We start from the raw sequence: 27,701 nt of genomic DNA, 5'->3' as shown, positions 1-27,701 counted from the left end.
CTACTCCAGCTTTCTTTTGATTTCCATTTACATGGAATAGCTTTTTCCATCCCCTTATTTTCAGTCTCTATGTGTCCCTAGGTCTGAAGTGGGTCTCCTGTAGGCAGCATATACACAGTCTTATTTTGTTATCTACTCATCCAGTCTGTGTCTTTTGGTTGGGGCATTTAACCCATTTACATTTAACATAAATATTGATATGTATGTTTCTATGGCCATGTTCTTAATTGTTTTAGGTTTGTTTTGGTAGGGTTTTTTTCTTCTCTTATGTTTTGTGCTTAAAGAAGTTTCTTTAGCATTTGTTGTGAAGCTGATATTGTGGTTCTGAATTCTCTTAGCCTTTGCTTGTCTGTAAAACTTTTGATTTCTTTATCAATTCTAAATAAGATCCTTGCAGGATAGAGTAATCTTGGTTGTAGGTTTCCCCCCTTTCTTCACTTTAAATATATCCTACCACTCCCTTCTGGACTGTAGAGTTTCTGCTGAAAAATCAGCTGATAGCCTTATGGGAATTCCTTTTATGTTATTTTTTTTACTTTTTTACTTTCCCCTTGATGCTTTTAATATTTTTTCTTTGTATTTAGTTTTGTTAGTCTGATTAATAAGTGTCTAGTGTGTTTCTCCTAGGGCTTATCCTGTATGGGACTCTGTGTTTCCTGTCCTTGGGTGACTATTTCCTTTCCCATGTTAGGGATATTTTTGACTACACTTTCTTCAAACATTTTCTCAGACCATTTCCCTTTCTCTTCTTCTGGGACCCCTATAATTTGAATGTTGGTGTGTTAAATCTTGTCCCAGAGGTCTCTGAGACTATCCTCAATTCTCTTCATTCTTTTTTCTTTATTCTGCCCCTTGAGAGTTATCTCCACCATGCTATCTTCCAGCTCACTTATTCATTCTTCTGCCTCAGTTATTTACTGGTTCCTTCTAGAGTATTTTTAATTTCAGCAATTGTGTTATCACTGTGTTTATTCTTTATTTCTTCTTGGTCCTTGTTAAATACATTTAAATAGAATAAATACATTAAATAGAACACATTTAATACATTATGTGTTAGTAGTTTAGTCATGTCTGACTCTTTGCAACCCCATGGAGTGTAGCCTGCCAAGTTCCTCTGTCCATGGAATTCTCTAGGCAAGAATACTGGGGTGAGTTGCCATTTCCTTCTACAGGGGATCTTCCTGACTCAGGGATCGAATCCAGGCCTCCTGCATTGCAGGCAGATTCTTTACCACCTGAGCTACCAGGGAAGCCCATTAATACATTAAATAGAATAAAATCCATTCTACTTTCAAGATTTTGGAACTTCTTTATTATCATTGCTCTAAATTCTTTTTCAGATGAGTTGCCTATTTCCTCTTCATTTATTTGGCCTTGTAGGTATTTACCTTGCTCTTTCATCTGTAACTTACTTTTTTGTCATCTCATTTTTAATTTTTTTTTTTAATGAGTGGGACTGTATTCCTGTCTTACTAATTGTTGGCTTAAGGTTTCCAGCAGTGGAGTTTGTAGGCAGTTGGGTAGAGCTAGGCCTTGGTGTTGAGATGTGGACCTCTTGGATAACTCACTCCAGTTAACATTCCATGGGGCCTGATGTTCTTTGTTAGTCCAGCAGTTTGAACTTGGTGTTCTTACCACAGGAGCTCAGGACTGATCACTGGACTGTGAACCACAATCCCACAAGCTGCAGTTCAGTTTAACTCAGTTCAGTTGCTCAGTAATGTACACCTCTTTGGAACCTCATGGACTGCAGCGTGCCAGTCCTCCCTGTCCATCACCAACTCCTGAAGTTTACTCAAACTCATGTCCATCAAGCCAGTGATCTTATCCAACCATCTCATCCTCTGTCATCCCCTTCTCCTGCCTTCAATCTTTCCCAGCGTCAGGGTCTTTTCCAATGAGTTAGTTCTTTGCATCAGGTGGCCAGAGTATTGGAGCTTCAGTTTCAGCATCAGTCCTTCCAATGAATATTCAAGACTGATTTCCTTGAGGACTGACTGGTTTGATCTCCTCATAGTCCAAAGGACTCTCAAGAGTCTTCTCCAATACCACAGTTCAAAAGCATCAATTCTTTGGTGTTCAGTTTTCTTCATGGTTCAACCTTTACATCCATACACGACTACTGGAAAAACCACAGGCCAAGGCAAAAAAAAAAAAAAAAAAGGAAAGGAAAGGAGCAGAATGATAACAAAGAATACAAAAATAATAAATTCAGAAAACTAACAGATATATTAGAGAAAATATGAATCTATATGAAACAGGTACTGGAAGGTAAAACCAAACTTCAATGGCAAAGAGAACAAAATAATAACAAAAAATAAAAGGAAATAGAAACAGTAGCAAAGAGTTAAAACTAAAATTGATTTGGAAAACCAGCAGATATATTAAAAAAAAATTGAAAATATATGTATGAAATAATCATTGGAGGGTGAAATCAGAGTCTGATAATAAAGAGAGAAGAAAATAGAGAGTAGAACAAAAAAAGAGACAAAAACAAAAAAAAAAGAGAGAGTAGAGCAATAATAAAGAATAAAAAATGTTTCAAAACCCAACAGAAATATAGACAAATAAGAATATATATGAAATAACCACTGGAGGGTAAACTCCGCTGTGTGTGCGTGCTCAGTACTGTCCGACTCTTTGCGACCCCATGGACTGCAGCCCGCCAGGCTCCTGTGTCCATGGGATTCTCCAGGCGAGAATACTGGAGTGGGTTGCCGTGCCCTCCTCCAGAACATATGTATACTTACGGCGGATTCATGTTGGTGTGTGGTAGAAACCAACACAATATTAGAAAGCAAGTATCCTCCAAATAAAAATAAATAAATAATTTAAAAGGCAGAAAAATATCTTGGTTGTGGGGAGCAGGGCTTAGGTAGGGAAAGGCTAAGCTGCGGGGCTTGGTCGGAGGTGGGGTTTAGGTGGGGCTGGAGTCATGCCGGGAGTTTCCCTGCCAAACCCTGAAGCACTCTCCTCAGCGGGCTTTTCCCGGCCATCCCCAGAGAACGTACCCAGGCAGAGAGGGGCCCTCGGAGTGGGCGCCAGAGGGCAGAGGGGGCCCCCGACGGTGGGGGCTTTTGGAAGGTGGAGGGGGGCCCCTGCGGATGTAGGGGGGCCCGGAGGCTCCCTGGGGCTGAGTGTGTGGGGAATGCTCGGCGCTTCCCCCAGAGGATTCTCAGACCGGGGGTCCCTCCCCTACCCTGCTGACCTGCAGGCAAGCGTGCCTCCCCAGGGGCTAAACCACTCTCCTCCCCTCCCCTTTCCCAAGGTCCCCTCGGCCACCGGCCACCACGTTAACCTCCAGCCTGGGCTGCTCCTCCCTGCCTGGCTCCCCCTGGACTGTACCTGTCATTGTTGGGCAGGGAGGGGGCGTCCTCCTGGTCCCCTGGTTGTTGAATGTTCCCTGCCAGCATCTGGGGAGTATCGCAGGTAGGAGGAGACGCGGAGATCCGTGTCTTCTGCCTCAGCCACCTTGGCTCCACTCCTTTGCCCATTTTTAAATGGTAGTTTCTTGCTGGTGTGTTTTAAGAGTTCTTTATATATTTGGATATAAGTCTTTTACCAGATGTATGTTCTACAAATATTTTCTCCCAATCTGGTTTGTCTATTCATTTTCTTAGTAGTGTCTTTCACAGAGAGAAGTTTTATTGAATTTTTTTTCATGGATTGTGCTTTTGGTGTTGTATGTGAGAAATCACCAAATCTAAGGTCACCTAGGTTCTCTGTTAGTTTTATTCTAGATGTTGTAGAGCTCTGCCTTTTACATATAAGTTTATGATCCAGTTTGAGTTAATTTTTGTGAAAAGTGTAAGATCTGTATCTATATTAATTTTTTGCATGTCCAGTTGTACCAGTACAATAACACGTTTCTCCACTGAATTACCTTTGTTTCTTTGTTGAAGATTGGTTGATTGTATTTCTATGGGTCTGTTTCTGGGCTCTTTATTCTGTTCCACTGATCTATTTATCTATTGTTTCTCTAATATGTCTACTGTAGTCTTTTTTAAAAAAACTTTGTATGGAGTATAGTCAATTAAAAATGTTGTAGTAGTTTCATGGCATGGCAGAGCCTCCCAGCCATAAGTATACATGTAGCCATTCTCCCCCAAACGTCCCTCTCACACAGGCTTCCACATAACATTGAGTAGAGCCCTCCCTGCTATACAGTAGGTCCTCGTGGGTTATACATTTTAAATATAGCAGTGTGTAAAACTGTTTCATACTGTTTACTGACTATGCCAAAGCCTTTGACTGTGTGGATCACAACAAACTGTGGAAAGTTCTTAAAGAGATGGGAATACCAGACCACCTGACCTGTCTCTTGAGAAGCCTGTATGCAGGTCAGGAAGCAAGTTAGAACTGGACATGGAACAACAGACTGGTTCCAAATAGGAAAAGGAGCACGTCAAGGCTGTATATTGTCACCCTGCTTATTTAACTTATATGCAGAGTACATCATGAGAAACGCTGGACTGGAAGAAGCACAAGCTGGAATCAAGATTGTTGGGAGAAATATCAATAACTTCAGATATGCAGATGACACCACCCTTAGGGCAGAAAGTGAAAAAGAACTAAAGACCCTCTTGATGAAAGTGAAAGAAGAGAGTGAAAAAGTTGGCTTAAAGCTCAACATTCAGAAAACTAAGATCATGGCATCCAGTCCCATCACTTCATGGCAATTAGATGGGGAAACAGTGGAAACAGTGGCTGGCTTTATTTTGGGGGGCTCCAAAGTCACTGCAGATAGTGACTACAGCCATGAAATTAAAAGAAGCTTACTCTTTGGAAGGAAAGTTATGACCAACCTAGATAGCATATGAAAAAGCAGAGACATTACTTTGTCAACAAAAGTCCATCTAGTCAAGGTTATGGTTTTTCCAGTAGTCATGTATGGATGTGAGAGTTAGACTATAAAGAAAGCTGAGCACAGAAGAATTGATGCTTTTGAACTGTGGTGTTGGAGAAGACTCTTGAGAGTCCCTTGGACTGCAAGGAGATCCAACCAGTCCATCCTAAAGGAAATCAGTCCTGGGTGTTCATTGGTAGGACTGATGTTGACGCTGAAACTCCAATACTTTGGCCACCTGATGCAAAGAGCTGACTCATTTGAAAAGACCCTGATGCTGGGAGGGATTGGGGGCAGGAGGAGTAGGGGATGACAGAGGATGAGATAGTTAGAGGGCATCACTGGCTCGATGGACATGAGTCTGAGTAAACCCTGGGAGGTGGTGATGAACAGGGAGGCCTGGTGTGCTGCAGTCCACGGGGTTGCAAAGAGTTGGACACGACTGAGCGACTGAACTGAACTGACATGTCCACCCCAAACTCCCTTACTATCCCTTTCCTGCCTCTCATTACCATAAGTTCATTCTTTAAGTCTCTGAGTCTGTTTCTATTTTGTAAATCACTTCCTTTGTATAATTTTTTTTTTTTCAGATTTCCCATATGAGGCTGTCATATTGTATTTCCTTTTCTGTCTGACTTCACTCAGTATGACAGTCTCTAGGTCCATCCATGTTGCCACAGATGACATTTTTTCACTTTTTTCAATGGCTGAGTAATATTTCATTGCATAGGTATACACCACATCTTGCTTATCCATTCCTCTGCTGATGGACATTTAGGTTGCTTCCAGGTCCTGGCTATTGTAAACAGTGCTGCAATGAACTTTAGGATGCATGTATACTTTTGAACCATGCTTTTCTCTGGATATACCTGAGGAGTGGGATTTCAGGGTCACATTGTAGCTCAATTTTTAGTTTTTAAAAGAACTTGTATACTGTTCTCCATAATGACTGTACCAATTTACATTCCCACTAACAGTGCAGGAGGGTTCCCCTTCTCTCCACACCCTCTCCAGCATTTATTTTTTGTGGATCTTTTGATGATAGCCATTTTGACTTGTATGAAGTGACATCTCACGGTAGCTTTGATTTGCATGTCTCTAATAATTAGTGATGTTGCACATCTTTTCATATGCTTCTCTTGGCCATCTGTATGTCTTCTTTGGAGAACTGCTATTTATGTCTTCTGCTCCTTTTTTGATTGGATTTTTTTTTGGACATTGAGCCTCATGAACCGTTTGTAAATTTTGGAGACTAAGCCCTTGTAAATCACATCACTTGCAAGTATTTTCTCCCAGTCTGTAGACTGTCTTTTCATTTTGTTTATGATTTCCTTTTGTTATTCAAAACTTTCTTGAGTTTGGATTTCCCTGGTAGTCCAGTGGTTAAGAATTCACCTGCCAATGCAGGGGACATGGGTTCTGTCCCTGATCCAGGAAAATTCCATGTGCCAAGGGGCAACTAAACCAGCACTCTAGAGCCCTTGCAGTGCAACTGCTGAGCCTGTGTGCCCTAGAGTCCATACTCTGCAACAAGGGAAGCCACCACAAGGAGAAGCCCACACATGCCAGCTGGGGAGTAGCCCTTACTTGCCACAACTAGAGAAAGCCCACACACAGCAATGAAGACTCTACACAGGCAAAAATAAATAAAAAAGTTTTTTAAAAAGCTTGATTTTGACTAGGTCCCATTTGCTTTTGTTTGTTTTATTTCCATCATTCTGGGAGACAGATCTAAAAAGATACTGCTGCAATTTATGTCAGAGACTGTTCTATCTGTATTTTCCTCTAGGAGGAAAATAGTATCTGGCTTACATTTAGGTCTTTAATCCATTTTGAGCTTACTTATGTACATTAGTGTTAAAGAATGATCTAATTTCTTTCTTTCTTTCTTTCTTTTACATGTAGCTGTCCAGTTTTCCCAGCACCGTTTGTTGAAGAGACTGTCTTTCCACCTTTGTGTAGTCATGCCTGTTTGTCAGACTAATTGACCTTATGTGCATGGGTTTACTTCTATGATTTCTATCCTGTTCCATTGATTTCTGTTTTTATTTTTGTGCAAGTACCATGCCATATTTTGTTGACTATAACTTTGTAGTGTTGTCTGACTCTGATCCTGATTCCTCCAACTCTGATTTTCTTTCTAAAGAATGCTTTGGCCTATATTAAGCTTGATGTCCCTGATGGGTAAGTTGGGAATTTTGAATAAACACATCTGTATTTTTTGTCTCATTTTATACAGAGCACATATTATTGTAACGTCAAAATATAAAATAATTGCTTATTGTTAAAAACATCTCTTTTAATATGTATAAACACAATATATTCACTTTAAACATAAATGACATAATATTTTAACACTGTTCACTTTTTATTTATGTAGTCAAGCCTATACCTATATGTCTCACTATGATATTTGAGTCATTTCCAGTTTTTCACTGTTTGTATGAGGATACAAGAAATATCTTTTCCTCCTGAGTTGGTAAGGATTTCCTGCCCCAGACCTAGGATTCTTACTCCCTCTGCTGGCATAGGTAAGTCCTCTTTCAAGACTGAGCATTATTATAAGTCTGTTATATCTTCAATCTCTTACTTTCTTCTTTGATCCTTCAGTCTGAAAACAAACTTTGCTTTCCCCTTGAAATAAACTCCCTTTCTTTCAAGCCACTGCCTTCTATGAAGTTTGGTGGTGGTGGTTTAGTTGCTAAGTCGTGTCTGACTCTTGCAACCCTATGGACTGTAGTCTGCCAGGCTCCTCTGTCCATGGGATTTTCCAGGTAAGAATACCGGAGTGGATTGCCATTTCCTTCTCCATCTATGAAGTTTAGGTTAAACTGTATTCTCCATTTCACCTTTCCCATTTATTCCATACTCCCCTGCAATCAGGATTTCACATTATTCATTTAAACAAACGTACAAGATCCATGAGTCACACTAACCATACTTACGAAACCAGTGGTCCTTAGACTCTATGGAGTACTTAAATGTGTATATCCCCAAAGATCACTCTCTTGTTTTCTCTCTATTTTTCTTTTGACAATGTTGTAGCTTCAATGACTACTCCTTTGCCAATAACAAGATGGATGTTTAAGCCCACTCTTCAAGTTCAAATCTCACCCTTTAACTTCCTGGTAGATTTTTCCGCTTGATTTTCCCTCTGGCACCCCAAACTCAGGCTTCCCAGGTGGCTCAGTAGGTAAAGTATCCACCTGTAATGCAGGAGATGCAGGTAGACGCGAGTTCAGTCCCTGGGTCAGGAAGATCCCCTGGAGGAGGGCATGGCAACCCACTCCAGTATTCTTGCTTGGAGAATCCCATGGACAGAGGAGCCTGGTGGGCTACAGTCCATGGGGTCACAAAGAGTCACACAGGACCGAAGCGGCTGAGCAGGCACGCATGGACCTCAAACTCAGTATACTCCAAACGTAAAAAACCTCCATTCCAAAACTTCTCTTCTAACTGCACCTCCAGTTTTAGGTAACAGCATCACCCCAACATCATTTTCATCCTAGTGTACCCTCTCCTGTGTTTCTATATCTGGCTAGGAACTAAATCAGGTTAGCTTTGCATCTATGATGTCTTTTCCATCTATCCTTATTATTACACTTCCTCTGACTTCACTACTCCACTGAACTAGGACAATAGCTTTCTCACTGATGTTGCCCCCAGTTTCTCAATCCTATGATCACATGCTAGGGAAATTAAAATGGAGATAGTCTTATCCAGGCATCAGAAGTAGAGGAGAAGGCCTCTGACGAACTTCTAAATTGCCTGGAACCTACCGCCCGCATGCAAGCATAATAATTGTTACCGGCAAGTCAAGTGGCACTTTAGATAATAAAGGGAACAGGTCTAAGAATTTCTTCAGCCCTGGGGATCTAGCCAACATCATCCCCCAACACCACCACCACCACCAGGGTCTAAGGAAACTTCTGACTCACAAGGTGAATCAAATAGCACTGTAAAAGTTAAAGGAAAACCAGAGTTGCACTTTTGTGCGCCGACAGATGATCATATCAATTTTCGGACCAGAAATATAAATAAGAACTCCCAAAGCCACGATGCAAACTCTCACCCGTGGGTTGGACGCTCTGTCTGAGACCCTTCTCAGTTCAGACTCCAGATTGCTGTTGCTTCGGACTTTTCCAGCGCTGTTCACGTCTAGATGTAAGTTTCTGCATAATTTGGCAATGTATATGCTGTTACTTCTCTCTATTGTTTCTATTTCTTTTCTTCTAGTGACTGTGTATTGAAATTTAGTTAAGCTTCTACTAAAAATTGAAATTATTTATTTGTTTGTAACTAGAGGTTTCTTTTTATAATGAATTCTTCCAACCTAAAATGAAAGTAAAACTTTTGGCAAAACATCACAGCAATCGCAAAAATCTTTCTCGACATGTCTTTGTCATTTTTCCTCCTTAAAAGCCTTCGAGATTCTCTAGTGCATACACAATAAGACTATGGCCAGAGGTTGGGATGAGGGACAGGATGGGAGAGTAGGGTGCTGCTGGTTTTAAATCTTGGAGTCTAAAGGTCCAGAGAACTCCAGTGTCCAAGAGGAGAAGAGAGAATCCCGGCTCAAGAAGAAAGAGAGAGAATTCACTCTTTCTTCTCCTTTTTTGTTCTGTTTGGACCCACAATGGCTTGGATGATGCCCACCTACTTTGGTGAGGGCACAATTTTTTTTTTTTTTTTTTACTTAGTCTATTGATTCAAATGTCAATCTCTTCTGAAAAACATCCTTATAGACACACTCCAAAATAAGGGTCACTTGATCTCTGGGCATCAAGTGCAATCTAGTTGACACATAAAATCAACCATAACAAGGCTGTCTGTGACTTGGGATTTTGACATATCTTAGATCTTCCTTTTTTTTTTTTTTTTTTTCTATTGAGCTGTAATTCACATTTTATAAACTTCATCTTTTTAAAGCATACAATTCTGTGGGTTTTAGTATATTCACGGCTATGCACTCATCACCAGGACCTAATTTCAGAACACTTTCATCTACCTAAAAAGAACCCGTACCTGTTAGCTACCACTCCTTACTCCTCCCTGCCTCCTAGTCCCTGGATTACCACTTTCTTTTTCTACACATTTTCTTATTCTGAATATTTCATATAAACAGATCATTCAATATGTGGCCATCTGACTTCTTTCAATTAGCATGTTTTCAAGGTTCATTTTTTTGTAGAATATATAAAAGGACTTCATTTACTTTTATGCCTGAATAGTATTTCAATGTATGGATATACCACATTTTGTGTATCTATTCATCAATTGATGAGCATTTAGATAGTTTCCAATTTTTGGCTGTTATGAACAATGCTGCTATGAGTATTCATGTGTAAGTTTTTGTGTTGATATATGTTTGTAATTCTCTTGGGTATAGACATAAAAGTGGAATTGTTGGGCGATAAGGTCAGAGTTGAATTTCTAGTAACTCTTATGTTTACCTTTCTGAGGACTGCCAAACTATTTTTCTTTTTTTTAAGTCAAATTTCTAGTGTTAGTTCTTAGTTTTTATTCTGTTATTTCACACGCTTACAGTACACATAAATGGCAGACTTGTGAGAATAACTAAATGGCTTAACTGTTCAATGGAAGAACAGTATTCATCATACAAAGTAATTCTTTAATTTCTTTCCTATAGTCACACATTTGGTTTGCTCTCAGATTTTTGCTATTGTACATTTATTCTGCATATTGCACATGTATTCTCAATTTTTTACATTTTTGATACTTTATATTGACATAAATATTTAATATAAAATAAATATTTTACAATATACCCTGATATGTCTAAGGATTTAAGTTGAAGTGTAATTGCATTCAGGCCCAACTTTCTACATAACTAGACTATCAATTTCTGTGGGTTGTTTGGGAAATACAGGAACTATACATCTCCAGGAATCCAGCCATATTGCTTCTAGTATCAGAGAGTTACGACAGGGGAAGACCCTATGGATGATCACGTTAAAAATGCCTCTTTTTTTGTTTGTTTTTGTTTTGAACAATAAAAGTAATATATACTCACTGCATAAAATTTGAGAAACTCAATCAAGAACCAAGAAGAACATTTATTTTATCTCTAATTATACTACATTTTGTTATTGATTTTTTTCCCTATGTTCTTCTTTTAGAAAGCCGTTTCTTATTTTGAAATACTGTTGCATAGTGAATATATACCTCAAGTTCTTAAAGAATGAATAAATAAAGAATGGAAAGTTTTGTCAATTCACTATTCCTCTGATTAGAATGACATTTACTGTAGAAAATACAGCTGATGCACTAGCCAGGTGGAAATACTGACTTCCATAATTTGTCATTTCCTCATACATGCATTTCCCATACATAGAAGAGTGCCCAATCCATTAATACGAGATAACTGGTTATCCTTAATACACAGTAAACTTTTAATATTCAGATTACCTGTCCCTTGATGCAAACCTCTGATGAGCCTTGCTCCCTCTCTCCCATCACCCTCCCCTGCTTCCTCGGAAGTTTGCACATGGTCACCTGAGATGCTGTCTTCCAGGCTTGAAATCCTAGTAATTCCCACCAAATAAATCTAACTCTCAACTTTTAGGTCGTGTGTGGTTTTTTTTCAGTTGACAGTTTTTTTTTTGGCTGACTGATGAAGGGACCAGAGCAGATTCCTCTCCTTTGCCTGAACTCTATGAGGGCCTGGAACCTTGGGACCATCAGGAGCCCCTTGTACCCCCAGCCTCCTCAGGAGTCCAGGCAACTCTGAGTCTCTCCTGGTTCTAGGCTCTCCCATCTTTGGTCTCTGATCCTAAGTTGTATTCGTTGGGGGAAGATGTTACCCTGAAACTTGGTTTCAAGAAGAGGTGCCTGGGTCACTCAGGTTTACCATTGAGCAGGAACACCCTCGGTTGGAGGTTTGGGAAGATTTTGCTGGACCAGGGAGCCCTCAGTGCTGAGGCACTGGGAAGGTTCAGCTTGGATGCTGAGTGGTGGATAATCTCAGTTTAGAAACTGGGGAGACAGCTCAGTTAAACACTGAATAAAGTAGGACTGGGATATTGGGAGGAAGACTGGACTGTCATTTTTCCTTGAAATGGCTACCTTACTAGAGTTTGTCAAAATAAAACCAAAGTTTATGAGAGCTTTTGAGCTCCAAAGAAAGGACTCTGTCCTCCTGGCTGGCCTTTCTCAGGCAACTGAGAAACTTGCAGGAGTGGTGGAGGCAAGTTGGCCCTATAGGGAAATGCACTCACATAATTAACAATCTGTCAACCAGCGACTGAATAACCCGAGATCTGAGCACCCATGGAAGTCTTATACTGCACTGGGACACCCGAGGCATGAAAGAGGGGACAGAAAAACTCTGGGGCCAAACCAGAGGAGCAAGCCCCTAAGCAGCACACTGGGCCTACCACACAATTGTCAACAGCAATTTTATGTCAACAAACCGATTTCAGAATGGGTAACGAGGTTTTCAAAACAAAAAAGAATGAACAATCACCAGCCTCCAACTAATAGCCCAGCCAGGTTCCTGTACAATACATATGGAGATTATACTTGCAAGTATAATCTAATTGTCTGGGGAAATTATACTAAAGGAGACATCAACTTAAAATGGCCAAATTAGGGTTCTTTTCACATTCCAAAACTGATTTTTTGCATACGCAGTCAGAAAAAGCCGGCTATAAGATCAAACAGACTGAATGGAATACTTATTTTGATTGGTATTTAGAAGCTTCTAAAAGAGGAAATGATACAGTAACTTCTTTGGAGGAAACCAAAGAAAGATTGTTTGAAAATATATCAGAATTTTTAAAAGTTTCTAGGGTTCATCCTGTCTCTGGCTCTGCTCCTCCTGTGGCTACTGTTGCTCAGTCACTCAATCTTGTCTGACTCTTTGAGACCCCATGAACTGCACCATGCCAGTCTCCCCTGTCCTTCACTATCTCCCAGAGTTTGCTCAAGCTCATGTCCTTTGAGTCGGTGATGCCATCCAACCATCTCATCCACTGTCGTCCCCTTCTCCTCCTGTCCTCAATCTTTCCCAGCATTAGGGTCTTTTCCAGTGAGTTGGTCCTTCTCATCAAGTGGCCAAAGTATTGGAGCTTCAACTTCAGCATCAGACCTTCCCATGAATATTCAGGGTTGATTTCCTTTAGGACTGACTGGTTTGATCTTGCTGTCCAAGCAACTCTAAAGCGTCTTCTCCAGCTCCACAATTCAAAAGCATCAATTCTTTTTGTGCTCTGCCTTCTTTACGGTCCAACTCTCACATCTGTCTATGACTACTGGAAAGTTATAGCTTTGATTATACTGAGTTTTGTGAGAAAAGTGAAATCTCTGCTCTTCCTTTATCTGAACTGCCTAACCCAGAAGTTTTGTCTCTCTCTCTCTTGCCTGTTAACTCCACCTCCTATCATTTCCCCTTCCCCAGTAAAGGAAGGCAGAACATCAGAAGTAATCCTAGCTCCCTGCAGGGAGAAACCTATTACTGGAAGGGGCGAGCCATTCTCAGTGTTTACTTGTACATCCTGGACCCAAACAAAACTTAGAGCTCTAGCTAAAGAATTTTCTAAACCTAGTCAAGATCCAGCAGGACTTGCTAAGGAACTTGAGCTAACCATTCGAATCTATAAGCTGGTGTATTTAGAGCTGTATCAGTGAATATATCTATTGGTTTCTGAAAGTAAAGCAAAGGAATGGATAGAGAGAAGAGGGTGGAAAGACTGTTTAGCAGATTTTGATTTATATACCTCATAGGATTGAGATAACTGCAAAAGGAATTAGTTCATTAAAAATTCAAGCATATTCCAGAGCCAGAGCAGGATTGATCAAAGATTCAACAATGTAAACAAATACCAGATGAATTAATTCCAGATTACTAAGAGAGGTTTGAGAAAACTTTTAAGCAATATTCAGGCATGACACCTGAGTCATTCTCTAACCGCCAAAATGATCCTTTATTCCACTCTGCCTTTCTAGGTTTCACTGAGAAAGTGGTTACTTGAATTGAGACATAATTTAGATTGGTCTGCTTTATAGACAAACACCCTTGCCATGCTGGCAGACAAACTTTTCAAAACCATTAAAAGAAAAAGACACCTTTATAAAAATTATGAAACTTCAATTGTGCCAATTAAGTAAACCAGGACAGTTGGTGGTTAACAAATCTCTGATCCACAACTGACAAAGAAAACTTTTACTGCAACTGGTCTGGTCACCTAAAAAGGGACTGCAGAAAATTTAAAAGAAAATTTGAGGACAGACTAAATTGGGCTACTCTGAGAAGAGGACAAGGGGAGTCTTTCCCCTCCTCCCTTCTAATACCCTTGGGGAAGTGGAAATGAATATTCAAGGTAAATCGACTAAAGCCCCAGTAGATTCCGGAGCCATCTCTTCAGTTTTGTGTGTGCCTAGTTGCTCAGTGGTGTCCAACTCTTTGCAACGCCGAGGATTGTAACCAGCCAGGATCCTCTGTCCATAGGGATTCTCCAGGTAAGAATACCGGAGTGAGTTGCCACGCCTTCCTCCAGGTTAATCTTCCCAACCCAGGGGTCAAACCCAGGTCTCCCGCGTTGCAGGTGGATTCTTTACTGTCTGAGTCACCAGGGTAGCCGTACCCAAATCAAAGGCTCCCTTCCTTGGAGTAATACTTCAGTGCAAGTGGTGGGGGTTTCCAATGCTTCCAGCAAGGCTTTTAAATCACTTCCTTTAGAATTTTACTTAGGAGAACTTAAATAGAAAACATTCTTTTCTTCCCAGTAGAAATTTCCTCTATTTACCTGATAGTTTATTAGAAACTTATGAAGCCCAGATTTTGTTTACTGCTAAGGGAGAAATGTTTTTAGACCTAAAAGATCATCAGATTTCTCTCATCACTTAATGTTCATGGTCCATGACAAAGGTGTTGCAGAAAAAGAAAAATTGCTAGGCTTGGTCCCTCACCAATTATGGGCATGCAGTCAGGATGGCTGCTATCCAAGTCTACAAGCAATAAATGCTGGAGAGTGTGTGGAGAAAAGGGAACCCTCTTACACTGTTGGTGGGAATGCAAACTAGTACAGCCGCTATGGAGAACAGTGTGGAGGTTTCTTAAAAAAACTGGAAATAGAACTGCCATATGACTCAGCAATCCCACTTCTGGGCATACACACCAAGGAAACCAGATCTGAAAGAGACACATGCACTCCAATGTTCAACGCAGCACTGTTTATAATAGCCAGGACATGGAAGCAACCTAGATGCCCATCAGCAGACGAATGGATAAGGAAGCTGTGGTACATATACACCATGGGATATTACTCAGCCATTAAAAATAATTCATTTAAATCAGTTCTAATGAGATGGATGAAACTGGAGCCCATTATACAGAGTGAAGTAAGCCAGAAAGATAAAGAACATTACAGCATACTAACACATATATATGGAATTTAGAAAGATGGTAACGATAACCCTATATGCAAAACAGAAAAAGAGACACAGATGTACAGAACAGACTTTTGGACTCTGTGGGAGAAGGTGAGGGTGGGATGTTCTGAGAGAACAGCATCGAAACATGTATATTATCAATTGTGAAACAGATCACCAGCCCAGGTTGGATGCATGAGACAAGTGCTCGGGCCTGGTGCACTGGGAAGACCCAGAGGGATCGGGTAGAGAAGGAGGTGGGAGGGGGGATCGGGATGGGGAATACATGTAAATCCATGGCTGATTCATGTCAATGTATGACAAAAACCACTACAATATTGTAAAGTAATTAGCCTCCAACTAATAAAAATAAATGGAAAAAAAAAAGAATTATGGGCATGTAATTCCACTAACATAGGGAGAATACATTCTACATCACCTGTTAAAACTATCGTGGACCAAAATAAACCCCTGCCCAATATTCGCTAATATCCATTGAGGCAGAAAGTTACAGAGAGAATGAGACCCTTGATATCAGCTTACATTAATAAAGGACTTATCGTGCCATGCACTTGTCCTTGTAATACTCCCATTCTGCCAGTTAAACCTAAGGGTTGGGGATTTGTACAAGATCCAAGATCTATCAATGCTATTGTTATTCCTTGACACTCTGTGGTTGGTACCTAACCCCCACACCTTACTATCCTGTATCCCTAAAAATAGTGACTTCTTTTCAGTGACAGATCTCTGCGGTGCATTTTTTAGCCCTGTGCATCCTGATGATCAGTATCTTTTTGCCTTCACTTGGAATGAACAGCAACATACGTGGACTGTGATGTCACAGGGCTACACTTACAGTCCCTCTTACTTTTCTCAGATATTAAAAGCAGATTTAGAAGATCTAGTTTTTCCTTATAAATCGGTCTTAATACAATACGTAGGTGGCTCTCTGTTGTGTTTAAATTCCTTAATAGTCAGTAAGACAGCCTGTACTTGCTCTAGAAGGTAGCTTCAAGAGGACATAAAGTGTCTATAGAGAAATTATAGTTTTGTAAAGCTAATGTAAAGTACCGAGGGCATGTGATATCTAAAGATGGGCTTTTAGCTGATCTAGACAGAGTAATGAGCATTTTGGCCTTGCCTGCTCTGAGAACAAAAAGACGACTAAAGAGGATTTTTAGGTTTTGCAGGCTACTGCAGGACTTGGATTCCAAATTTAATAGCTCAACCATTATATGATTTACTTAAACAAGATCAAACTGAACCTGTTTACTGGAACAGGACACTCTAAGGCCATGGAGACCCTTAAGAGCTTCCTGGCAAAGGCCCCAGCCTTAGGTCATCCAAATTATGATTTACCCTTTTTTCCTCTTTGTCCATGAAAACAAGGGAAATTCTCTAGGAGTATTAACCCAACAGCACAGCAGCCACTATCGACCAATAGGATGCACAGCCCACAGCTAAATGCAGCAGCCAAGGGCCTTTCTCCTTCCCTCTGAGCTATCACTGCAGCAGCTCTGATGTGTCGAACCACAGAGGAGATAGTTATGAATCACCCTCTCACTGTCTTTGTTCCACACGCTGTGGAAGCCTGACTAAACTCTCATCACACACAGCATTATTCAGCAAGTCGATTAACCTCTCATGAGATTGTCCTGCTTTCATCAAAGATAACTCTCCACGGGTGTATCAAACAATGCAGCTACCTTGCTCCCAGAAAAATTGGATGATGCAAACAAAGCATGATTGTATTGCCTTAACTGACAATCTTTTATCTCCTGAGACTGACTTTCAAGAGAGTCCAGTGGATAACCCTGATTTTATATTATTCACTGACAGTTTATATTTACAAGGACCTCATGGAAAATACCAGGCTTATGCTGCTGTTTCCCCAATGTCTATCCTTGAAAATGGTCATTTGCCTAATGTCTCTTCCGCTCGACAGGCTGAGTTAATAGCACTAACCAGAGCCTGTCAGTTGGCAAAAGGAAAATCTGTCAATATCTACAAAGGACAGCCACTATGCTTTTGGAGTGGCGTATGATTTTGGTATACTTCGGATACAAAGAGGGTTTCTAACATCCTCAGGACAGCCTATCAAAAATAGGAAACCAGTAGTGGAGTTTGAGATGCAATTCCGCTACCAAGTGTGCTGGATATTACTAAGGTATCAGGCCATTCAAGGACCGACACTGCCGAGGCAAAAAGAAACTTTAGACTAATCACACCGGCAAAGCAGCAGCCTCTCAAATTATTCACAACCAACTAACTACTGCCTTTCCCTTTCAGTCTCCCAGTAACCTCTCTAACATGTTATTAAGATTTCAGAGAACAGCACCAGACAAGGAAAAATACACCTAGATACAGAAAGGAGGAGGATTCAACTCTAAAATAGAGCTGTGGATAGGTCCAAACAGGAAGCCTGTCCTTCTGTTTGGAGCTCAGTATCCTGTTTTACAACATATTCATGAGGTAACTCATTGGAACACAGATAAGATGGTGTTATGGGGCAAACAATATTTTTGGAAACCTTCCTCTACTACAGTTTGGGAAGATCTATTCAGGATGCAGTGCATGTCCAAAATATAATCCAGGAAAGCCATTGCATAAATTCTCAGGGGAGTTTTCCATTACCTACAGGCCCTTTGGAAATGTGGCAGGATAGGTTTTATACAGATGCTTCCCCTGCAAGGTTACCAACCAGTTCTTCTTATGATCTGTGTGTTTTCACACCGAGTTGAGACATTCCCAAGCAGAAGGGCCACGGCACAATCGGGAGAAAAGCTGCTTTTAGAAAGAGTTTTTCCCATCTGGGGAATCCCCTCAGAACTACATAGTGACAGAGGAACTCATTTTACTGGACAAATTGTTAAGGAAGCTTGTAAAATGTGGCCAATTATGCAATACTTCCATTGTACCTATTACCCTCAGTCTTCTGGGTTAATAGAAACGACAAATGGAACAATTAAAACTCAGTTGGCTAAAATTACGGATGCTTATTCTTTATGCTCACCTAAGGCTCTTCCATTGGTCCTCCTCAACCTCAGATCCACTCATTTTGGCAAACACCATTTCTCTCCCTTTGAGATCATTAAGGGAGACAAATGAGATTGGATGAGGATCATATGATCCTACATTACTAAAGGGAGATATATTACATTATTGCAAGTGTTTAATCAAATTATTGGCAAATCCTTCTAAACTTGTTTCCAAAGTTTATCACGGTAATCTATCTTCAAATGAAGATCAGATGTCCTGTGACTTACAACCAGGGGATTATGTATATTGGAAAAGATGTCATTTAAAGGACTCTGTCCAACCTGGATGGAAGGGCCCTTATCAGGTTCTTTTAACAAGCTCATGTGCAGCAAAACTGAAGTAAATTGACTCCTGGATTCATCTTTCTCCCCTAAAAAGGGCTTCTGCACCAGGCTGGACTGTAGAGAGAATTGTTGACCTCAAACTCATCTTAAAGCAGTGCTCTGATAATAATAAAGTACCAATGCCAGAATGATCAGAAGACAATATCAGAAGCAGACAACTGTCCCAAAATACTAGACCTGACCAGTATGATTGTTCATTACGTTTTCTTCTTGATTTCTTGGACTTGCACATGAATCAAATCTTTTTGTATCGTGGGCCCTCTCTTATGCATATTTTAGAAATCAATTAAATTGTTGGGTTTGCGGTCAATTACCTGCATCCAGTACCTCTGGTTTATCTTGGTGGGTTTCTCCCCCAAAGGTTCTGACTAGATGGCTCTTAGAAAGTTTATTTTAGAAAAAAAGAATTATAGTTTGGTCTGGGCTACTACTGATATCACTCAGTGGGACCCACTCACTTGGCGAAACTAACATGCATATTCTGACCCTGGCCATAAATATGAATTTTCCCTTACGGTTCAGTTCAGTTCAGTTCAGTCACTCAGTTGTGTCTGACTCTTTGTGACCCCATGGATCGCAGCACACCAGGCCTCCCTGTCCGTCACCAACTCCTGGTGCTTACCCAAACTCAAGTCCATCGAGTTGGTGATGCCATCCAGCCACCTCATCTTCGGTTGTCCCCTTCTCCTCCTGCCCCCAATCCCTCCCAGCATCAGGGTCTTTTCAAATGAGTCAAGTCTTCACATGAGGTGGCCAAAGTATTGGAGTTTCAGCTTCAACATCAGTCCTTCCAATGAACACCCAGGACTGATCTCCTTTAGGATGGACTGGTTGGATCTCCTTGCAGTCCAAGGGACTCTCAAGAATCTTCTCCAACACCACAGTGCAAAAGCATCAATTCTTCGGCACTCAGCTTTCTTCACAGTCCAACTCTCACATCCATACATGACCACTGGAAAAACCATAGCCTTGACTAGACGGACCTTTGTTGGCAAAGTAATGTCTCTGGTTTTTAATATGCTATCTAGGTTGGTCATAACTTTCCTTCCAAGGAGTAAGCTTCTTTTAATGTCATGGCTGCAGTCACCATCTGCAGTGATTTTGGAGCCTAAAGAAATAAAGTCTGACACTGTTTCCACTGTTTCCCCATCTATTTGCCATGAAGTGATGGGACTGGATGCCATGATCTTAGTTTTCTGAATGTTGAGCTTGAAGCCAACTTTTTCACTCTCCTCTTTCATTTTCATCAAGAGGCTCTTTAGTTCCTCTTCACTTTCTGCCGTAAGGGTGGTGTCATCTGCATATCTGAAGTTATTGATATTTCTCCCAACAATCTTGATTCCAGCTTGTGCTTCTTCCAGTCCAGCGTTTCTCATGATGAACTCTGCATATAAGTTAAATAAGCAGGGTGACAATATACAGCCTTAACCTACTCCTTGTCCTATTTGGAACCAGTCTGTTGTTCCATGTCCAGTTCTGACTGTTGCTTCCTGACCTGCATACAGGTTTCTCAAGAGGCAGGTCAGGTGGTCTGGTATTCCCATCTCTTTCAGAATTTTCCACAGTTTATTGTGATTCTTGCCTTTATGAACCCCATAAATAGTATGAAAAGGCAAAATGATAGGATACTGAAAGAGGAACTCCCCAGGTCAGTAGGTGCCCAATATGCTACTAGAGATCAGGGGAGAAATAACTCCAGAGAGAATAAAGGGATGGAACCAAAGCAAAAACAATATCCCTTAAGGTTACTCAAGCTCAACAGGAACAAGAAGCTACATTGCGGTCAAAAAATGTAAACTCTAGACTGTTAGGAAGGACACTTCCTCAGTTATGGGTTGGATTTATCTGGCTAATACCAGGCTCTGGTCATCTAAGCCTAAAGACCCCCCAATCTGGGAACAATTAAATCATACTAAAGATACTAAAGATATCAGCATTATACTAAAGATAATCAGCATTATAACACTAAAAAATTAGGCTGGATGCCTTATGAAAATTGCCAGTATATCATATATCGTTTCCCTTAAAGATAGTGATTGGTACGGAACAGATTGGGTCAGACGACCAGAAATATACTGGGAGGTAGCTAACGGGGCTTAATGGCTTTGTGGGACCAATCTCTGGCCCTGGCTTCCAACAGGATGGTTAGAAGGGTGTACTTTAGGATTCCCTTGGGCTCAAGTCCACTTACGTACAAATTTAGATGTTACTCTAGCAAATTTACCATCAGTATGAGCCTGATGGACCAAGAGATCTGTGTTTCACTGGTATGATCACTTAGCAGCTATTTTTGTGCTCTCAGTAGGACTGGAAAAAGTTATTTCTCACACTAAAGCCTTAACAGAATTCACTCAAAAGGCCTTAAATGCTAGCAACCAGGTTATTAGCTTTCTAAATTTTGAGGTCTCTATGATAAGTAAAGCTGTCTTACAAAATTGTGTGGCCCTTGCTAAACTTAACAGCATCTCAAGGGAGCACTTGTGCCATCATTCAAACTGAAGGCTGTGTTTGCACACCAGGTGAATCTTCTAAGGTAACACATTTAATGAGTCACATGGAAAATCAGATTACTGCATTAGATGATCTACTTCCTAATCTTGATAATCTTTTGGGAAGATGGTTTGGTTCTGGAAGCTCATGGTTTAAATCCCTACTTGTAACTTAAATAACTTTATTAGCTGTATTACTTGTAATCTGTCTACTTTATAAAGGTCTTCTTGCATTATACACTGTGTAACCAGGCCCTAGCCCAAATTAATGATAGCTAAACATCTTAAAGAAACAGATCACATTTATAACATAGAATAATTGTAATAGTGTGATTCTTGGTATGGGAAGAAGCAACTAGGGAAATATCTCCTGGATCCTAATAGGTTAGAAGATAGAGGATCCAGAGAATCTTTTATTATCTATCAATGGGCCTAATCCAGAAATTAACACCTGGAGTGACATATCAATAAGAATTTTCACCTGATCTTGGATGAGCCTCCCAGCACAGTGGGGAAAAAAAGATGGTCGTGAAATGTCTCCTAATATGGTTGAATTTCCCACTATGGAAAGGGACTGTGAAATGAAATATTAATATTTCCTCCTATACCAGGAAACAATATCACAATCATCAGGGATTTCAACCTTCCAAATGTAAATTTCTGAGCCCAAATAGAACAATACCTTTATTTGGCAGCCATCAGCCACTTCCCCAGTAAGCGCTGAGAAGCTGGATGTGTGGGTGTGTGTCGGGGGATGTGTGGGAGAAAGTTTGCCACCCCTTATGGTGAATGAAGAATTAAGGATGTGAACAGTTAAGAAGCAGGATTTGGCCCCAGATAGCTGAGATGCATATGAAAGGAATGAATTCAGTGAACCCAGACGCTTGCATCTTCCTATACATAGAAAGGCACTAAATCCCTTAATGAGAAATAACTGGTTTTCCTTAATTAATAATAATCTTTTAATATTCAGATTACTTGTCCCTTGCTGCAAACTTCTATTATATAATATATAATATATATAGCCTATATGTATATAATATATATATAGTAATATATAACCTGGCTCCTTCCCCACTCAACACCCCCCCCCCAACCCCCACCTACCTCCTCAAACAGTTCTCTCAGGGTCACCTGAGATGCCGTCTCCTGGGCTTGAAGTCCTAATAATTCTCACCAAATAGACCTAACTCTCCCAGTGGGGACATTTTGATTTGGGAGAACTCAGGGTCAACTGAGTTCCAATGAAAGCTCTCTCCAGACCTCCTAAAGGGTTAACTGTTTGAATCAAGTTTTCTGGGGCTATAGGTTTTTGAAGTGACCTCCCAGTGAATTTCATCTTTCAGCACTTCTGGAGAAGTCTAATGCCTGGAACAGAGAAGGTTTAAACTGAGGGAGGGCCCGGGAAGTTGGGCTGCTGTGTTGTCCTCATTCTCTAACCTGCGAGCCCCCCACCTCCTTCTCTCTTTCAGAAAGGTCATGGCATCGCCAAGCCAACGATTCAATTCCACCTTAGGTGACAACCGGCAAGTGAACTTTCGCAAGAAGCTTCTGATCATTAACTTGGCCCTGAGGGATCGAGACGTGGAGTGCTTGAAGTTTCTCTGCCAAGACTACATCACCCCGAGAAAACTGGAAAAGTGCAGCAGAGCCTTGGATATTTTCGAGTACCTGCTGCAGCAGGAGCTGCTGAGTGCAGAAGACCCCTTCTTCCTAGCGGAGCTCCTCTACACCATTCAGCAGGAGGTCCTGCTGCAGCACATCGGCTACACCAAGGAGCAGGTGCAGAGCTGGCTGCACGCCCGCCGCAGGGTCTCCCACTTCAGGTGATCAACATCAATCTGGCAGGGCCATCGGGCTGGGAGAGGCCGGGGTTAAGATCTTTAATCTTAAGATGAAAAATGAATTCGATTTTAAGCTTTTTTTCCCTGCTTATCTGCCTCCTTGGATGGTATGGTGATTCTAAACCAGGAGATTTCTCAACTTCAGGTGCTAATGAGAAGGGAGGCTGGGAGGTCGACAAAGCTTTGAAAGCCAGCCCGGGGCTGAGAGGGGCCTCCTTTTGTTTTGCTTCTCACTGAGGAAGGCGGCCCAGCTCCAGGCAGCAGGCCCCACCTCCAGCCTTCCTCTTTGTCAACCTCGGTGCTCTCAGCCTCCTCCCTCCTGGGAGTCACTGGTGTGTCTGCCTTTCGAAAAGAGAGTAATGCATGTGCTTAGTCGCTCAGTCATGTCCGCCTCTTTTTGTCCCCGTGGACCGTAGCCCGCCAGGCTCCTTTGTCCATGGGGATTCCCCATGCAAGAATACAAGAGCAGGTGGCCATGCCCTCTTCCGGGGATCTTCCCAACTCAGGGACTGAACCCAGGTCTCCCATATTGCAGGCAGATTCTTTACCGGCTGAGTTACCAGGGAAGCACACTTGGAGTCAAATTGACAAAATGAAAAAGGAGATGTGTCTCTAGGGTAGGGAGGTCGTCATTTATGCCTTGTCCAATTTCCCCAATTTGGGGCGAAACCCAGACAAGTAAAATATAGGCATTTTGCCCAAAGAGGTAAAACAAAGGCAACAGACCTGAGGCAACACTATTATAAACTGTCCACTGACATAGTGTCTACATCAAGCAACCTCACAAGGAGGAACCTCTGTGATATTATTTTATAGCTTGGACGATTACAATGCCTCAGGTCTGAATACTTGAACTGACTCCTAGAACCTGAGTGACCCTTGGGTCAGTGAGAGAATTCTGGAAATTATTAACTCCATTCTGTTGGTTAAAAAGCTGAGGAATGGTCTTGGGCATGCAGAGCTGTTAATGTGTGAATGAAGTATTCAATTTCTATTTTTTTTTTTTTGGCCACATGGCCCAGTATGTAGGCTCTTAGTTCCTCCACCAGGGATTATACCTATATGCAACACTGGGCTGCCAGGGAAGTTCCTAAATTCAGTTTTTCCAATTGTTGAGTGTATGGCTTTCCAGAAGCTGGATAGTTTCCTTTCTATAAGTGAACTTCATATTCACTGGCATTGGGTGCTCCCTGATGAGGGCCTATAAAGTAAGCCTGATTTCTGGAATAGGCTCTGGAGAAGGGTGGGCATGCCACAGTGGTGTTTTACACCTTCTTAGTGGGATTTGAAATAGCACTGGACCTGGAATCAGAAGACCTGGGATCAACAAGGCTCACCGTTATTAACAAGGCTCATAGTGGAATAGGTCAAATTGAAATACTACAAGCTTTTGTTTTTAAATCTATAAAATGAGATTAACAGTTGTCTACTCACAGGGCTGTGGTTATTCAAATGAGAGATAACGTTTGATAAAAGCTCTCCATTTTCTGCCTGTCCTGCAAGTGTGAGGCTTTAATTTGTCTCTTTGCTCTATGTCTTAGAAACCTGCTCTACGAACTGTCAGAAGGCATCACCTCAGAGGACCTAAAGAGCATGATCTTCCTTCTGAGGGGGTCACTTCCAAATGTCCAGATGGTGAGTGAGCCATACCTGATGGGATCTTTGTGAACACCACCTTAAGCAGTACTTGGAAGGATATTGGAAAGGGAGTCAGTATCAAACAAGGGTTAGAAACATGGATTGTGATGTGCCTGGAGTCTAGGTCCAGACTAACTCCTGAATGTGGGGCAAGTGACTGAACGTTTCTGAGTCTCCCTCCATTTTCTAATACAGCCTGTTATAGACAATTATACTACTTCCTTCCAGGACAGTGAAGAGGAGTAGATGAAATAAGGTACATAAACTGTTAGCCATGCATCCCCTGTCCAACTCAGAAATGAGCACATCACCCATGTGAAAAGGCTGAGTGTAGCCCTCCCATATCACATTCTTTCCAGACTAACTGTAAGGTATAGTTCCGGCGAGGCAGAAAAGGAAAGACGACCTCAACAGAAGTAGGTTACCTTTATTCAGGCAAGGAGGGGCGACAGTCGGCCTAACGACCAGGCTGAGCGCCGAAAGAGATCAGGGAGGCTTCATACTTATAGGGAGGTTTGTGGAAGCGATAAGGGAAACGTCAATCAAGTGGGATATTTTGAGTATTCTTTTGTTGAGATGACACTCTATAGTTGGGCAGGGGGTGATAAGTCTTCTGGGCAGGTGTAGGGGGTGGTAGGTTTCCGGACAGAGGGTAATAAGTCCCAAATAGATGTAACTGGCCTGGAGCATCAGGATGGAACTAAAGTTATGCTTTGTTTTCTCCGAAGTTAGATGATTCAGCAAGAGGCCTTTGAGACTGTAGTTCTCTTTTCTAGGCCCAAAAGACTCCTTCACTAACTGGTATTATTGACAAATATTTTCTTCTGTCTCTCTTTTTAAACTTTTTGGCTGTGCTGTGTAGCATGTGGGATCTTAGTTCCCCTGACCAGAGATCAAATCCTTGCTCCCTGCCTTGGGAGCAAAAAGTCTTAACCACTCTTCCCTGGGACTGCCAGGGACATCCCAATAACTTCTTTTTTTAAAGAAAAATCACTGAGGAGTGGAAAGCTGTTTTACATGTGTTAGCTATAACAAAGACCATGTTTCATAATCCATTAAACATGTTTCCTGGTGTCAGACCTGTAGGTTAACTAATCTGCAGTTTAATTCTCTGTGTTGGCTAGCTATACTCTTTGAGTCCTTCCCCCACCCCCACCCCCTGAGCCCACCACCTTTTCAGGGCCCTCAGGGATTTTAGCCTCTTGTGACTTTCCACTGTTTCTCTCTTCAGTCTTTATCCCAAAGATGGGTTGTGGGATCCTCGAGAATGGGGACTGACTCTTACTCATTATTAGAGCCACAAAACATTGCATAATTAGTGCTCTGCCACTTACTGGCTCTGTGACCTTGGACAAGTTACTGAACTTCTCTGTGCCTCAGTTATATCATCTTTAAAATGGGGATAATAATAGTATCTACTCATCAAATTGTTTCTGAGTAGTTAGTGAGCTGTGTCTATTTGGTATGTGGTGTCCCTGGGTCAGGAGAGGGGAGGAAATGGCACCCCACTCCAGTATTCTTGCCTGGGAAGTGCCATGGGCAGGAGCCTGGCAGGTTACAGTCCATGGGGTCCCGAAGAGTTGGACATGCCTGAGTGACTAACACACATACACACACTGATATAGATTGTATAGAGATTTACAATTTCTATACTGTCTCTTTCCCCATACTATTTAGGTCCTCCTGGATATATACTCTGCCTTATTTATTAATGCAATGGATAATCAGTGGGCAAGTAAAAGTGACTTCATTGATTCTCTTGCAGACCTCTCGAAGTTTCTTGACATATCTGGAGAAACAAGCTAAAATAGGTGAAGATAATGTGACATTACTGGAGAATCTCTGCCAACATATCGTGCCAAAGCTTATGGAAAAGTTAGATAAATACAAAAGAGAGGTAATTAGCTTATGCTTGCTTGCTTGTTTGCACCAGACCATGGGAATTCTTAAATCAATTGGCCATGTATGATGTTTACTCATGACTCTGATAATATTCTCTTGAAATCTGTTTGCTCATTCAACACATGTTTATTGAATGCATACTTTGTACTAGGCACAGTTTTAGAAGTTGGAGCTACAGCAAGGTATAGAGCAAAGCTCCTACCCTCTTGGCACTTATATTCTAGTGGGAGAAAGTGGTTTTAGACAAATGTCTTCTTCTGATTCTGAAATAGAAATGAGAATAACAGAAATGGTTTTGAATGAAATGACATAAAATAGGAGGCAGAATGGCACAGGAAATAAAAGTAGAATGCATGGAGTCAGATTGCCAGAATTCCACTTATTAATGGTTCAGAGGCCCTTTCCTCAACTCCTCTATGTCTCACTTTTCCCATCTGTAAAGTGAAGACAATAATTGTACCTGCTTTGTGACTTTATTTTGAGAATTAAATGATGTAATTCCTTAAAAATGCATGTCTGGCACAGAGTAAGCATTCAATACACATTGCTAGGAATATGTTTGTTAGAAAGTCATAAAAATTTTCATATTCTCAAAAATTACTATCAGAGAAGAATTTTATTTATTTTTTTTCTTTTCCAGAAACGAAATTAAAAAACGATGCTTCAGGCTGCTCTCCCACTATGTAAAAAAGCAGTGTTCCTTGCACCACAGGAAAAACAGTGACCATGGAAGAGAGTTTTGATTGGTTCTTAGACTTGAAAGACCCTTTGGCCATCGCTTCCAACCTCCCAGGCATCATAGAATTCAGTGGCAGTTCATTATAGTAATAAAACGTGCCCTGTTTTCTAACACAGATTCTGTCTTTTTTTCTTTCTGATAAGCCTAAATAGTAAAAGCTTTCTTTATTGAAGCCTTGGATTGTAGTCTTGAATTTAATTGTGCACCCTGAGAAATTGGCCTCAATTTGGGCATCTGTGAAATAAAAGGTGGGACCGGGTTTATTTTAAGATTCCTCTTAGCTCAGAACCACTGTCCATGGCTTTGACTGAGCTTCAGTTTCCCTTGTATATGCCCACCTATTGTTATAATTCTGTGTCTTTGCACAGTCTTGTTTTGGATGTTGGTTGATGATGAGAAGGTGGTTCACTGCCCCTCTCTCTGTCCTCCCCTAAAATTTGGTCCATGCCACACTCATTTCTTGCTTTA

The 27,701-nt window shown here is 41.2% G+C and overlaps 1 protein-coding gene across 1 annotated transcript; it reads left to right on the top strand.

The window, feature by feature from the left end:
• The first annotated feature begins 2,935 nt into the window (after positions 1–2,935).
• LOC136164134 (caspase-10-like) lies at positions 2,936–27,701 on the top strand. Its single transcript, XM_065928933.1, has 5 exons — positions 2,936–3,429; positions 22,583–22,936; positions 24,496–24,589; positions 26,358–26,489; positions 27,135–27,701. Exons 1-5 carry the CDS (start codon positions 2,936–2,938, stop codon positions 27,144–27,146), a joined length of 1,086 nt encoding a protein of 361 aa, XP_065785005.1. The 3' UTR covers positions 27,147–27,701.

Source organism: Muntiacus reevesi, chromosome 3 (genome assembly GCF_963930625.1).
Source record: "Muntiacus reevesi chromosome 3, mMunRee1.1, whole genome shotgun sequence".
NCBI lineage: Eukaryota > Metazoa > Chordata > Mammalia > Artiodactyla > Cervidae > Muntiacus > Muntiacus reevesi.
The sequence above is the reverse complement of the archived record's forward strand: the minus strand, read 5'-3'. Positions and strand labels throughout refer to the sequence as shown.